We start from the raw sequence: 16392 nt of genomic DNA, 5'->3' as shown, positions 1-16392 counted from the left end.
AGGGGTATTAAAATTAATTATAGGAGTACTTGTGGCACCTTAAAGACTAACAAATTTATTTTAGCATGAGCTTTCATGAGCTGCAGCTCACGAAAGCATCTGAAGAAGTGAGCTGCAGCTCACGAAAGCTCATGCTAAAATAAATTTGTTAGTCTTTAAGGTGCCACAAGTACTCCTGTTCTTTTTGCGGATACAGACTAACACGGCTGCTACTCTGAAACCTGTCAAAATTAATTATGACAACCTATTTTGAAGGGATATTAAACATCATGTTTCAGGGATTAAGCCACATAACTCAGTCACTGTCCCACATTAAACAGTTTTAAACAAGGTTCGGAATTCGCTTTGCAGAGACGTCAGTCTGCTTGGTACGTTGGCAAACACATCATTAAAAATCTCTACTTATAAACTTTTATTAAAGACAAGAAGTAAAAAAGCATTTGAACTGTAAAATATGAAATCAGGCTTTCATTTTAACATCTCTTGTTCCCTTTTTCTTGAGATGGGGACAGTTTTTAAAAACAATTAGATAAGTTCATGGAGGATAGGTCATCAATGGCTATTAGTCCAGAAGGCCAGAGAGGCAACCCCCTGTTCTGGGTGTCCCATAACCCGAAGCTGGGACTGGGTGACAGGGGATGTATCACTCAATAAATGTCTGTTCTGTTCATATTCTTTGAAGAATCTGGCACTGGCCATGGGCAGAAACATGATACTGGGCTAGATGGACTGTTGGTCTGACCGGGGATGGTCTTTCATTTGTTCTTATGTTCTAACATGATAATAGGTGGCTCCCTAGTCAATGGGAGATGCTGAGGAGTGGGGTGTGTTCTAAGACCTGCTGCTGTCAAAAAGTTCAGTCCCTATATGACTGTGAGGGAGATAAATCCTTTTGTTTGTCATTCTCAGCTAGGAACCCTCTAACTCCACCTAAGGGTTTTGGTTTTTCTACATGAAGCTGGGGCTGGAGGAGGAAGAAGAAGGAATTAGAAGGTGGAGACTGCTCATAAGTTTTATCCCAAAGGTCAGGGTAGTCACCTGGAATATGAGAGCCCCACTTGAAGTGCCGATAAAGACAGGATTTAAACAGGGGATCTCTCCCCACCCATGTGGATGTCCTAACCACCGGGATACGCTTATTTGGGCCTCTCTCTAACTCTCCTGTTCAAGCCTAAGTTCCCTGGGGAGTAAACCCATTGGCTCCAATGTTTATTATGTTATCCTTCTTAATTATTATTGAAAATCCTTGAGCTTTTAGTAGGATAGAGTACGATAAGTGATAATAAATGGAGTTTCAATAAATTAGTCAAAAAAATCAAAATAACAGAGATTAATAGACCAAGAGAGATTATGTTTTTATAGAATTGGCCAGAATCTCAGCAGGCATAAATTGGCCATAGATCCCCGGAAGTCAGTGGGCCAGATTAAAGAGCTATGGAGATAGAGGAAATGTGTGACTGACTCTACAGCCCGGTGCTCAGAGAACTCACTCTGGATTTAGGTGACCCGAGATCCAGTCCCCCATGCACCAGTGACTCTTGTTGAACTGGGAATCTGGCCCGCTGACTTCAATGGAGCCACACTCATTTAGACCAACTGAGGTTTTGTCCCAATTTGTCTCAGTTACCTGAGTTGAGAGTTTCCCAAACACCTGTTATCCACAGTTCTGTGCTCTCTGATGTAAAAATATGTATTTAAATTTATTTAAGATCATCAACATTACTTGAGAAACTTTAATTTTCCCAACATTTCCCTTAGAGCTGTTTTCACCTCCTTGTTTTTCAGGCTGTAGATGATGGGGTTTAACATGGGGGTAAAGACACTGTACTGGATGGAGAATATTTCATCCAGCACCACAGAAGATACTGAGCTGGATTTTGTGTACTGGAAAAAAGCTGTGAAGTACAACAAGCCAACCACAATTAGGTGGGAGCTGCAGGTGGAGAAGGCTTTACGCCTGCCCTCCGCAGATCGTATCCTCAGGATGGTGGAGATGATGTAAATGTAGGAGATCAGCATGAGGAGGAAGGAGCTTGACCCAAATATCACAAAAGAAGTAAGAAGCACCACTTGATTGGTGAAGGTGTCAGTGCAGGCCAGTTGTAACAGGGGAGGGATCTCACAGCTGAAATGATGGATTTGGTTGGACCCACAGAAATGCAACTTCAGAGTAAAAATATTGTTAAGAAGGCCATAAAAGAAGGCTGTGATCCATGCCCCACTCACCAGCTGAACACAGATCCTTTTGCTCATTCTCTCCATGTAATGCAATGGATCGCAGATGGCAGCGTAGCGGTCATAAGCCATGGCTGAGAGAATGAAAATTTCAGTACCAGCTGAGAGGAAGAAGAAGAATATCTGAGCAATGCAGCCATTGACAGAAATAGTTTTGTGCACTGCTAGGAAGTTCCTCAACGCGTAAGGCACTGTGACCGAAGAATAGCAGATATCAACAAAGGCTAAGTGGAAAAGGAAGAAGTACATAGGGGAGTGAAGGTGAGAATCAGCTCTTATGACCACCATGATCACTATATTACCACCCAGAGTAATTAGGTAAATAACTAAAAATACTGAGAAGAGAAAAATCTGCATCTGAGGGTCACTGGAAAGTCCCAGGAGAATAAATTCTGTCACTGTGGTTTGATTTTTCATTGGTATTTATTCAGGAAAACTGTGATCTGGAAGACAAGAGAAAACAAACGAAATGAACACTTTTAATAAAAGTAAATGTAAACAGCATGTGAAGTTAATCTCTCTGTAGCATGAATGTAAAGAGAGCCCTTTTCCAGGCTGTACAACATGTATTTAAATAAAATAAAATTAAGTCGTATCATAAAAGTGAATTGAAATGGCATATAGAGATCATCTCTTCAGTGGGATGAATAGAAAGAGAGCCCTATTGTATCCTGTAAAATATATATTTTTAAATAGACAAGATTTAGAGAAAGCAACAGTGATAAGCTGGCTGGAATTTGTGTGTTGTACAGAGACTAAATGGGCCAGATACACAATAGGACTTAGGCCCCTAACTGCCACTTTACGCATCTAAATTGCAGAAATAGGCCTCAAAGATATTGACAAAATCCACACCCAGCTGGGTCTATGGGACAGTCTGATGTGTGCCTCAATTTGTCTTTCCTGTTGAATGGGTTCCACTGTGGTTAAATAATTAATAAGTAATGGTCTCAAGTTGCAGAGGGGGAGGTTTAGGTTGGACATTAGGGTGGTGAAGAACTGGAATGGGTTACCTAGTGAGGTGGTGGAATCTCCTTCCTTAGAGGTTTTTAAGGTCAGGCTTGACAAAGCCCTGGCTGGGATGATTTAGTTGGGTTTGGTCCTGCTTTGAGCAGGGGTTGGACTAGATGACTTCCTGAGGTCCCTTCCAACCCTGAGATTCTATGATTCTATGAATTAAAGAGGCATTGGAGAAAGGGGGTCTGGATACTGGATCTCCTGCATTTAAGGTGAGGGCTCTAACCACCTGTACATAAAGCCATTCTCTCACTTGCTGTTTCTCTCCGGCCTTAAAACTCTTTTATCTGTCCCTCTAACATCAGCAGAGATACAGCTGTTTTTACTCCAGCTGGGGATCTGGCCCCTTTACTCCAATGGAACTATGGCTGAGTCACACCCACTGGGGATCTGGCCAATTCTATAAGAACCTCTTTATCTATTACGTTTCGTAATTTTTGCAGGCCAGTGATTTTCACCCTTTTTTTCTTTTGTGTACACATATTTTTTGAATGGAGGCGCGAACCCATCATCAGTGGAATCCCGGGGTCTCCAGACCACAGGTTGAAAACCACCATTGTAGAGTATGTAATATCTATAGTATCTTATTGGATTCATACCTATTAAAATATATAGGGTTTCTATAATAATAAAATAATAATAAATAATAATAAATATAATAAACCCCCAAGACCTAGAAATACTGGATTGAACATAGGCTGACAACACAATCAAATACAGACAATACAGGCAAATTAATAAATATTAGAACAGCCTTAAAGAGGGCCTCACAAGTGCTTAGCTGTATGACAGGATCCTCCACTGCCAAAGTGTGTGTGTGAAAGTGGGTAACCCCAGGTGGATATCATGCAATTGTCCAAACAATTCAAGAAAACCAGAGATCATTTTCAGCCAAACAGTGGAAAGGACTTATAGTGCAAACCAAGAAGTGACCTAAGGTTGGATTTTGGCAAAAGCAGAAGAGAGAGGCTGGAGGACATGAATGCGCCACGATGTGAAGGAGAGAAATGACAACACCGAGAAAGAAATGAATGAGCATAGACTCACTGGGCAACTGAGAGTTTCATTGGAAAGTGAAATTATTGACTCAAATGGAGACTGAAAGCCTGAAAAGGGATATTAATCATGTTGACCCACATGCAAACATTTTGGTAGAAGCAATGACACAGGATCAACAGTAGTGTGGCACACTGCCGGGATGATCAAGTGTAATCAAGGGGATAAGTAAAATTTTTGACACCCAAAAAAGACAGCTGCTAGTGATGCAATGAGTACTGAATAGCAATCAAGACATGGACTGGACATTTGACAGTGTGATAGAGGAAAAAGTCTGCCATCTGTGGAGGAAGAAGTTGATCATTAAGAATACACCATCAGAACATATTAAAAGTGAGACCGAGAAAGAGGTCATCTTGTGGTGATAAAAACCATCGACCGTGAGTGCATCCCAGCCCAAGATATCATGTCAGACTGTGGAAAGGAATTCCCCCCAGAAAGATTCCAAAGTTTTACACAGAAATTAGTGCATGGACAGTGGTGGAGAGATCAAACCTATTAGGGATAGACATTGAATCAACTCATGGCTTCTACAAGGATATCGGAAAAGAGAGACAGAAAGCCTCAATATGAGTGCACAAGTCCTTAAGGATTATTTATACAGAAGAAAGATCAACCAATGTAACTGCTCCCTGAGCTGCACAATGTGTTCTGAAAAGGAGGAGACTGTGGAGCGCCTGCTGAGCCTGGTTAAGAGAGAACAGACACATGAGGCTACCAAGTTCTTGCACTTGAGTCTCTGTGGAAGTGCATATTTAAATGAATTTTGTTTTATTACAACCACCAAATCAAAAGTGCTCTAGAGAATGAAGAGGCTAAGATTTTATGGGATCTGGCAATTGTCACAGACTGAGCAGTGAAGAAAAATAGGCCAGATATTAATAGATCTCGCCATACCAGCAGACAGTGTCTTAGAAAAGAAACAAAAAGACAAGATTGCAAAATATGAAGAACACTTCCACAAAGTAGATTGATTATGAAAAAATAGAACACAGATGATTATCTCAGCAATTATTGGAATACTTAGAGTGATAATGGTATGATTGAGAAGCTGAACAACACATGACGAGTGCAAGACATCATGGTCAGTGACTTCCAGCAGACAGCGCTCTTAGGCACTGTGAGAATGTGAGGGAAAATCAAAGGAAAATGAGAGCATTTGAGCATCTAAAATGCAGGAATTCTGTAGAGGGTTTAATGAAACTCCTGACTACCCAAACCTACAGAGTTGGTGCAGAGCATGGTTCATTGGTTACTTAAATTTTATACACTAACTTTACCCTTTTTATGCATAAAGATCTTGTATATTGTGAAAGCTATTTGTTAAGAAAATTTAATACTGAGGGACAGTAATAATGATCATAATTAATGAATGTGTCCAGCAAACACTCTCTAGGCACGCTGACATGATTTTAAAAAGACCACACTGATTGTAAGTTAATGGAAGTTTTTTTCCTAAATCACTTAAATTCCACTAAAAATTCAACCCAATGGGATTTTTGACTCAGGATCCTGCACATCTGAATATCAGGCTGTTCCTACCCTGTCCTCTTGGAATTGACATTGATTTGTAGTGGAAATGGAAAAGAAGCCAAAGTTCTGTCCAGTATCAAATCTATGTTTATCCAATATGTATCCCTGAGAGAAAATCAATCTTTTTTCCAATTATCAGCTAATCAGACAAATACCCAAGCAAAGAGATGGACCTTGCCTTAGTGGTAACAAAGGCACTTTTTACAGTGATACCAAAAGCTAAGTGCCTTCTTTAGAGAATGCCCTGCCCCTAATCCACTCACCCCCCAACACACAGACTCGAAAAGTAGAAACTACTGTTATCCTGCATTAGCTAATCTCAGTTTTCTCAGTGCTGCCTCGAGAAATACACAAAGAAAGAGATGGCTGGGTTGCCAGCCATGACCCCTATGGGGCTACTGACTCTGTGTGAGCTGACAGTTGCATTCAGGCAGAAGTCAAAGGGACTGTGCAGCGAGACCCACCTCTAGATGGGGTGGGGGGGGAGAACTTGGTCCTTTGAAATTAAAAGGAAAATAAACGATTGTAATGAATAAAAACATGAATCAACTCACCTGCCTTTTTAATGTGGATCATAAATGTTGTGAGATCATTCTGAGCTGTGAGTTCCTCTTTTTTTTGTTTTCTTAGTCTATCTACTAAATTATTGATTTGTCTGTCTAATCTCTCTATCTGCCTCTGGGAAACAGCATCTAAGGACTTTTTTTCTTTTCTTCAGGAGTAGTGAGAGACTTCAAGGCTTATCAGTGGGAGTGGAACAAAGATCCTTTCCTTAGCAGATTCCAAGACTAAAAGCTGATTTCTTGAGAGCTGTTTAAATGCTGTCTGGTTCCCCCTGGAACAAGATCCCTGAAGTTCACTCTCTGTGACTAGGTACCAACAACACCGAGTTGGGTGTATGTTTCATAAGCATGAGGGTACTGAAGTTTAGATTATGAAAAGATCCCAAGAGATTTAGGTTTCCAATCTCAGGGACAGTCAATTAATAAGACATTTATTTAGATTCAGATTCTCCCAAATAGGCTAAGGAGTTAGACATTCAAATAGCAAATAATTTCCTCTCCCTAGACTCATTTGAAGATGATAGCGATAATATCTAATAACCACAAGAGGGCAGTGATGGTGAAAGCATGAGAATTGGCCAGCCATCCTTAAACATCACCAATAAATGGATACATAAGTTAAGGAATGAGAAAGACTCATAGACTTTGAGGTCAGAAGGGACGATTATGATCATGTAGTCTGACCTCAGAATCTCAGCCGCCCACTCCTGTAACAAACCCCTAACCTATGTCTGAATATTGAAATCCTCAAATCATGATTTAAAGACCTCAAGGTGCAGAGAATCCTGCAGCAAGTGACCCATGCCACATGCTGCAGAGGAAGGAGAAAAACCTTCAGGGCCTCTGCCAATTGGCCCTGGAGGAAAATTCCTTCCCAACCCCAAACCCTGAGCATGTGGGCAAGACTCACCAGCCAGACACCCAGGAAAGAATTCTCTGTAGTAACTCAGATCCCACCCCATCTAATATCCCATCACAGGCAATGGGGCATATTTACCGCTAATAATCAAAGATAAATTAATTGCCAAAATTAGGCAATTTCTTTTCCCCCGGTTTATTCATGACCTGCAGACAGAGCATGTAAATGGGAACAACATTGAATGGCTGAATAGTTTTATGTATCTGAGTATTCAGTTGACAGCAGCAAGTTCTGTATCTGAAGAAGTCACAGGTCTGATGGGTCTTGTGTCAATGGCATTTCAGCATAATTCAAAGGCCCCTGTTTGGGAAGCAGGATGTCTCTGTGACAACTAAGAAACAAGTGTTACATGTTGTTGTGATGACATTTCTCTTATATGCAGAAGAAACATATCCATTAAACACAGCTGAGGAGTGGAAACTAAACAGTTTTCAGTGTCAAAAGTTACAGCGTATTCTTCACTTCCATTTGTATGATTTGTCACAAATGAGGAGATATTTAGATGATCCCAGCAAATTGAATGTGACTATGTATCACTACCATGATTCTGAATATGCCTGCAGGATTCGGATCATACACAATCTTGATTGGGCTCAATCTGTCAGGAAGTCAAAAAAAGGAAGTCCTATTAGCCTCTGTTGGAGTTCTGAATGCAGACAGGCTGTGGGGATACGAACATTTTGTCTGAACACTCAAGTGCATGCAATGTCATCTCTATAGGGAAGAAGAGATGTACATAAACATAATAGATGAATGAAATACCCATTCAGTTGTGTTATACTTTCTTTCTTTCTATAGGATTTGCATAAGGTGAGGGTGTCTGTTGAGTGAACCACTGTTGAGAGAGTGTTCTACGCTCAAATAAGACACATAATTAAACTATGGAATTCCTTGCCACAGGGAAACATAGAGACCAGAAATGTACGACAAATCAGTAAGGGATTGCAGAAGAGTCTTCCTCTGAAGAGCTGGTTCTGGTCACTGTCAGAAAGAGGATTCTAGACGAGATGGCAGGTCTAACTCCATATGGCAATTCTTATGTTCTCACAACCACAGACAATGGCAGTACAAGAGGCGAGCTATTTTCTTCTGCAGCTTCCTTTATCCGAAGATCTCAAAGGACTTTATGTGGATCACTGTATGTTCTATTAATTTAGATGGAATATATGGCCCCAAAACTGTTAACATAACTCAGTCACTGTCCAGCATTAAACAGTGTTAAACAAGTAGGTATACAGAGAGCTCAGCCTACTTGTTACCATGGCAAACACATCATTAAACATCCTTTTTAGCTTTTATTAAAGACACAAAAAAGAAGGAAAAAACAATTAAAGCATTTGAAAAGGAAAGTGTTAAATAAGGCTTTTATTTTAACAACATCCATTATTCACTCCAATTTAGCTGAAGCAAGTTTTTGACAGACTTTTAGATGGCATTAAAATGGTAACGACTGTTCTTTTGGGGAAGAGGGAAGGAGTAAATAAAGCTGGGCGGAAGCTATTGTTGCTGTTCTTGTTGAAGTCAAATCCTGTTTCCTAGAAGACAAAACAAGAGCAAAGCACACACAATGAAAGAGAAAGGAACAGCAAAGATAGAAAATGCAGCTTCAGTCTCTGGGGTTGTCTCTCATTTGCAACCTCACAGCTGGAGTAACACAGGCACAGCTCAAAGTCTTATTAGCCACTTAGAGACCTGGCAACCTTGTAGCAGCATCCAGCTGTTTAGGGCATTACTTTCGGTGACCTCTTTCTGGTCACAGGCTCACAGCAGTGCTGCAGAGTATACAGCCTTGTCCTGCTAAGCCAGACTCTCATTGGACAGAAGGGAAAAGGGGAGGAATAGGAAAGAGAATAAATAAAGTGGTGAAGGAAAAGGAGACGAGGCGAAGGGGAGGAAGGGAAGGAGCGAGAGAAAGTCTCATCTCAGGTGGTATTTGGGATTTAACTGGAGGCAATGGTGGTGTCGTCTTCCTCCCTCTGTCTGGACCAGTCTGGTCAGGACATCTCTCAGGATTAGGATTAAGAAATTCTAGGGTCCCAGGAAATGGTGGGGGTGTCCGCCATGATGGTAACGCTCACTCCAGTAACTAACTTTTCTACCCAAAGTCTCTTTCTTTAAGAACCCCAAAAGGGACTGATGGGTGCAATAGCCCATCCCCGCATTACTTTGCTCACCAATTAGGCCTGGTTTGATACACTGATTTTGGTTCACTAATTTTTTGGTATCACACTGTCTTATTTATGAGTCATAATCTTAGCACAGTTTGTGAGTTCTATCACGAGACCAGTTCCTTTGGACTAATTCAGTCTCTCTTTCTCCTTCCCTTTAGTGTCTTTTTCCATTAGCATTTGCTATTACAGGCTATTGTAACATCTGATAAACGGAAACATACTTTTTTACAGTTGAGCTCACAATGAAGGAAAATTTGTAGGCCAAATTATTACACAGTGTATTCAACTCTGTAGTCCATCTGTGATGTTCTTTTCCCCAAATTACAGAAGGGTATTATCATCAATCATCCATTAAGCACCAACAAAATACTAGTCTGTGCACTTAAAATGAAATTAAAGAGAGTCTATCACCCAGAGAGTTTAATTGTAATAGACTGAGACACTGGAGAAACCACTTCTTTATTATATATAATCTGTCCTATGTTATACAGGAGGTCAGATTAGGGGATCACACTGGTCCCTTCTGGCCTTTGAATCTATGAAATCAGTTCCTTGTTATGTTTGGCAGTATACAAATATTAGAGACGATACAGAAATTTCCATCACACAGGAAGCTCCGTACTTTGACATTTCATTTAATCCCAACGGGGGCCCAAAAGATAATAAGTAAACGTTTTCATGAGATTAAAAATTTTAAAAGGTTTGGATGCAGAAATGTCGAAACATTTCATTTTTAAATTTGATTGTGACAAAACATTTCCTCTTTAAGTGTTCATTTCAAACAAAATCTTTCTTATTGAATGAATATTTTTATTTATGATGAGATTGAGAGGAGTCATTTTATTGTCAATTTAAGTGACAATATCAATTCAAAATTAAAGTTTTCATTTCAGTTGGACATTTTGAAACAAAACCTCTCATTTCATTTTGAAATGTCAAATTGAAATGGAATCTTCCCCCCAACAAAAAAAAAAAGAAATATATTTATTCAAAATTCAGATTTTCCCGCAGAAAATTTCTATTCTCCCTTGAAACCGGAAGGAGAGGGTAGTATCTTTCTTAGCAGGGACAGGGAGTGCATTCTGTTAGTTCTAGGCTGACATGGGAAGAGATATGGGATTACCAGTGGCCCATGGATCAAGCTTCAATATCTTGCTCTCCACTGACTTTCTTACTGACCCTGGGCATGTCACTGGGACTACATTTTTCCCATCCAGTAGGAGTAGGGCACCTAAATTGCCTAAACTCTTGAAAATCCCAGCCTGCTTGTTGACTCTTCATTTACCTGAGATCATATCTCTGTAAGTCCAACTTTGACAAAAGGTGGATTCTGAATCATAACTTTATTCACTGAGGCAAGATCCTCAGCTGACATATCTCGGTGTAACTCTGTTTCTTTCTGTGGAGTTAGGTTGCTTTCCACCAGCTGTGATGTTGCATCTAAGGGTGCCAGCACCACTTCTCATTATGTTTAGGATTTATGTAGATATTTGATGATACATGGGTCTTTTCATCTCAATTGTGATTGAAATTTGAGGAATGTAAAATCAATTTAGGATATGGACACTATGGGCCAGCTTCTCTGCTCATGTAAATCCACCTAGTTCCATTGATTTAATGGCGTTATGTCTATTTAGATGCAGAGAAAGATTCACAAAGGGACGTAGCTGTTCTAATGCTGAGCATTACAGTGGATGACTTTTAGGAGATTTTTTTTTCCAATCACTTGGTTTCCAGAGCCTGAGTTGGGCAGCCAGGCTCCCTAGACAGTGAAAGGAGAGACATAGGCACCTAAGAATGGGATTAAAAAAAGCCAACATGACAGATGGTTCCTTAGCCAATGGGAAAGGCCAAGCAGAGGGTTGTGTTCTAAGTCCCACAGTTATCACAGGAGTTCAGTTAAAGATCCTTGTAGCGCCCAAAAATCCTATGGGGTTTGTTCATCAAGTGGGTTACTACCAGAACAACTGTAATGTGGAAGTGGGGATAGGGACGTGCTGAACCTGTGAACCTGTGAGGGAGGCAGCTTTGAAGTATTGCTGCTCTACTCAGGCTACTGAGTCCGGGGGCATATAAGGCTGGCAGTTTGGAAGTGCTGATTGACCTGGTCCACTCAGACTTGCTCTGTTTACGTGTGTGTGTGTGCAAGCACGCGTGCCAGCTGTTTCTGGGGCTGGAGGAACCCAGCCCTGGGGAACCCAGGTCCTGCAGGATAGCTCCATTGGGAGGGGACTTGCAGAAGGGAGATGTAGGGCTCCACATGAAGACAAAAGTGACACAAGCAGTACATTGATAGAATTACAGAAACATCCCCTCTCACCCCGCCCCTCAGAAGAGTAACCATAAATAAATAAGCATACCCCAAAGTAATGGGCAAATCTGGTAATAGATGGCAAGAAACCATGGTGAGAGGGGGGAGAGAAGGAAGTATTAGGTGTAGGAAACCCCTCAACTTTTATCCTAGCAGTTAGGGATGTAAAAACTTCAAGTGCCTGATAATGAGAAAGATTTAAAAAAGAGATCTGCTTCCTCCCATGTGGGTGCCCTAACCACTGCGATATGGGATACCTGATATTTGTGTATCCCAGTCTCTCCTAATGGACCATTAATTCCTTTGTGCATCTTGGCCCAGCTGGGGATCACACTCATTATTAATGATTATTAGTGGACAGAGACATTAATAGTGACGAGTCCCATAAGATACTCCAGATATTAAATAAGGTTTTCAACAAAACACTCTACAAGAACTACAGAATGTAATAGACAAAGATGTTCTTTTCAAAGAACCTGGCCAGATCCTCAAGTGGTATGAATTAGCCATAGATCCACTGCAGTCAGCGGATCAGATTGAAAGAAATATTGGCCTAGAGAGAGAGAGAGCATCCGCATGAATGGCTCTAGATCCTGGTGCTTCTAGCACTCACCCTAGATGGAGACCCAGGTTTGATAGGTTGGATCACAGAAACCCCCTTGGGGCTGTCAACTGATGTGCCCAGACTATTTTTGCCCCAGCTCTCCTGCCCTGGCAGCTTGGGACTTCAGTTCCCTGCCTGGCTTGAGCCAGACCCGCTAGCCTAGCCAGCTGTAACAGAGAAGGGAGCTCACAGCTGAAATGGCTGATTTGATTGGGCCCACAGAAATGCAACTTGAGGGCAAAAACAGGGTTAAGCAGGGCATGAATGAAGCCTATTGCCCAGGCACCACTCACCAGATGAACACAGATCCCTTTGTTCATTGTATTCATGTAACAAAATGGATCACAGATGGCAGCATAGTGGTCATAAGCCATTACTGAGAGAATAAAAATTTCAGTAGCAGCCAGCAGGAAAATGAAGAACACCTGTGCAATCCAGCTCTTGACAGAAATGGTTTTGTGCTCTGCTAGGAAATGCACCAACATATTAGGGACAATGGCTGAGGAATAGCAGATATCAACAATGGCTAAATGAGACAGGAAGAAGTACATTGGGGTGTGAAGGTGAGGATCAGCCCTTATCACCACCATGATCACCATGTTTGCCAAAAGTGTGATTAGATAGACATCTGAAAACACCAGGAAGAGGAAAATCTGCATCTGTGGGTCATTGGAAAGTCCCAGGAGAATAAATTCAGTAACTTCGGTTTGATTTCCCATTGATCCTTATTCAGGAAAACTGACCTGTCAGACTGGAAAAAATGAAATTAATACACAAGTAAATTGAAATGGCCTGTGGAGCTGAGCTGATCAGTAGGACGAATGTAAAGAGAGGCCTACTACATCCTATAAAATGTGTGTTTAAAATAGACAAAAATGGACTAGATGCAGAAAAAAACTTTGGTGCCAAACTACCACTTCAGTTGCCTAAATTCCAGGATCAGGCCCCAGTGGTATTCACAGAAACTCCACTCAGCTGAAACATTGGGACAGTGATACATAATTCTCTCCTGTTGAAGCTGTTCTGCTGGGGTGCAGAAGGACTGGATCCTTGGCATCCTGTATCTGGAGGTGAGTGCCCTAACCACTAGGATATAAAGCCACTCTCTTACTGTCTCTCTCTGGCCTAATATCTTTTTCATCAGTCCCATTAACTTCAATAGAGCTATGGCTGATTTACACCAGCTGGAGATTTGGCCCATTGATAATTATGGAGCTATGGCTGCAGCACACCAGCATGGGATCTATCCAATTCTATAAATACTCTACAAAAACTACAGAATGTAGTATCTGTAGTATCTTATTGGATTGATCCCTATTAATATATCTAGATTTCCAGAAGAGGAGGAAACCACCGAGGCCTAGAAATTCTGTTTTCCCATCCAGCTGGGTATAGCCTGTCAACCCAAACCAGTTTGGAGAATGTGGCATTCATAATAATTGATTACCTCTAAAGTGAGCCTCAGAAGACCGTATCTAGATGACACCCTCATCCCCAGCAGAGTGTTTTGTGTGGAGGTGGACAACCTATGTATCATGTAACTGTCCAAACAACCAAAGATCATTTGTGACAATAGAGTGAAAAGGAGTCGTCTTATAAACCAAGAAGTGATCCGAGATTGTATTTTGGCAAAACCAGAAGAGAGAGCCTGGAGCAAAGAAAATGCTCCAACAATGGAAGGAGAGGAATGAAAACACAGAGAAAAATGACCAAGCATAGACTCACTGCACAACTGAGAGATTTATTCCAAAGAAGAGAATTTATACAAATGGACATTGAAAGCCTGAAAAGCGAGATTAGTCATGTAGAACTACATGCAAACATTTTGCTGGGGCATAGGATAAACAGAAGCCAGAAATGGAAGAAAAATTGAGGACAAATATGAGTGAAAAAGCACCTAAAGAAAGTATAGAAAATATGAAGAATTTGTTGCTCGAGATCATGCAGAATGTAAGAGTCATTGAGCACCAGCACTACCAACTGTGAAATTTGTAGACCATCACACAGTGGATGATATAATGCAAGCACTTAATGAAGTGCTCAAGGAAGCTGCAGAAAACACCAGCAACGATTGGTCAGTACAATTATATAATTTATGCTACAGTAACAGTAGCACATTGGTTAACATTAATCCATCTGAACATATTAACTATTGGAAAACTTCCTGTCTTCAAGAATCTCCATGGAAATGAAGGTTAAAACAGAAGAGTATGCTTTTTCATTGAGATACCAGACTACTGGATGAATATGAGCACAATCATTTGAAGAGAAAAAAGCAGTAAACAGCCTTGGAGATGAAATATCAGCTGAATGAAAAGATGAGCAAGTTATGAAGGAACAAGGTAAAGAGAAGCTGATCACTTAGAGTCATGGACTTGAAAGATTTCAGCACAAAGTTATTAGTAGCATAAGAACAGTCACTTCACCAGAGACCCTAGGAGAGTCTTTCATCTAATTGATGTTAAAAAAACCAGAATAGGCACATAAATGCAGTTTCACTGCTTCTGGAAGGAAATCTGGTCTGAGACTGTACATCAGCAGACAGTGAACCAGATTACAAAAGAGAGAAAAGGTTTACAAAAAACACCCCACAGAGCAATACACAGAAAGAAATGAGGTACTGAGATAAATGAAAAACTGGAAATCACCCGGACTAGATGGGATGCATGGATTCTGGCTCAAATGCCTTGCAAAACTCTGTAATTTATTAAGTTGTTCAATGAACAGTGATTGGAGAATGGATATCCAAGATGGATGGTGACAGGGACAACTCTTCTCATACAGGAAAAAAAGAAAAAGGAAGGAGGAAAGAAGGTGGTTCTATTGATCCTATGAATTATAGACTGACCATGTGTTTACCAAATATATGGAAACTTCTAACAATAATTCTGGCAAAGAAGATCTGGATAGTGCTGGCTCACAATGCAATGCTGGTTCCTGAGCAAAAAGGCAGCACTGTAAACACGAAAGGAATAAAAGGCCACCTCTGGCTAAACAGGAGGATCACACAAGATGCATGTAAGTGTGCACAAACTCACCTGGCAGTGCCTCCTGCTGGTTATCCTCAGGAATTAGCATTCAGCCTCCAGAGCGCTCTCTGCAGGCCGGTGTCCCGCTGCCACTGCTGGCCCCCATGTCCCTCCCAGGACCCTGGTGCCCCTTTAACTGGGTGCTGCCCCCTGGCAGTACCCCCACAGTTCTGGGTCTCCCCCTCCCAAGGGAACCCCCAGCCACCATCCCCACTTTGCCTCAGTCTTGGCTACTGACCAGTATCCATCTAGCCCCTGTTCACTGGGGCAGACTGCAGTATAAGCCACTCATCACAGGCAAAGGGGTTTGGACCTGCTGCCTCTGCCTACCCAACCCTGCACCTATTCGGCCTATAGTCAGGCTTTCAGCCTGGGGCTTTCCAGGCTGGAGCTCCCAGCTCCCCTGGCCCTTCCCCAGCCCTGCTCCCAATCTAGGTGTCTTGCTTAGGTCCCTGCAGCCAGACCCTTCTCCCTCTACAAGCGGAGGGAGACTGCCCTGGCTCCCAGCATCTTATAGGGGCCAGATGGGCCTGACTGGGGCATGGCCACAGCTGAGCCTACTTTCCCCAATCAGTCCAGGCTTCTTGCCCCATCCAGAGCTCTCTTGTGGGCTGTTTAAAGCCCCACAGGGCAGGAGAGGGTAACCACCCCAATACAATGCAAAACAAATTCCGATCCTCTGTCCGTTCACGTATCCGGGCAGAGTTTCTTTGGGTGGCATCCACTGACACTTTTGATGACTTCGAGGAGCAGTGGGCACTGTCCTGGGTTCTCTGCTTGGTGTCCCAGTCAGGTTCCCTCCTTTTGACCCTTTGACCGCACTCCTGTCCCTGTTATTTCATTAGTCGTCCCCCAAAATCATTTGGATTCCAGATCCTGTAGATCCTCCCCTTAGGCTGGGGGGGGTGGTCCTTCATCAGTGGGCAGGCTTCCGCCCACCCACTTCCCAGAACC

The 16392-nt window shown here is 41.8% G+C and overlaps 1 protein-coding gene across 1 annotated transcript in view; it reads right to left on the bottom strand.

Moving 5' to 3' along the window:
* Positions 1–1676: 1676 nt before the first annotated feature.
* LOC123345010 (olfactory receptor 5V1-like) overlaps positions 1677–16392 on the bottom strand; it is a 56505-nt gene continuing 41789 nt past the window's right edge. Inside the window, exon 2 of the mRNA XM_044981556.1 lies at positions 1677–2678. Coding sequence (XP_044837491.1) covers positions 1720–2652 — 933 coding nt within the window. The 5' untranslated portion in view covers positions 2653–2678 and the 3' untranslated portion in view covers positions 1677–1719. The remainder of the gene's footprint in view (positions 2679–16392) is intronic.

Source organism: Mauremys mutica, chromosome 12, assembly GCF_020497125.1.
Source record: "Mauremys mutica isolate MM-2020 ecotype Southern chromosome 12, ASM2049712v1, whole genome shotgun sequence".
Classification (NCBI taxonomy): Eukaryota; Metazoa; Chordata; order Testudines; family Geoemydidae; genus Mauremys; species Mauremys mutica.
Note: the sequence above shows the minus strand (reverse complement) of the source record. Positions and strands in the feature narration are given on the sequence as shown.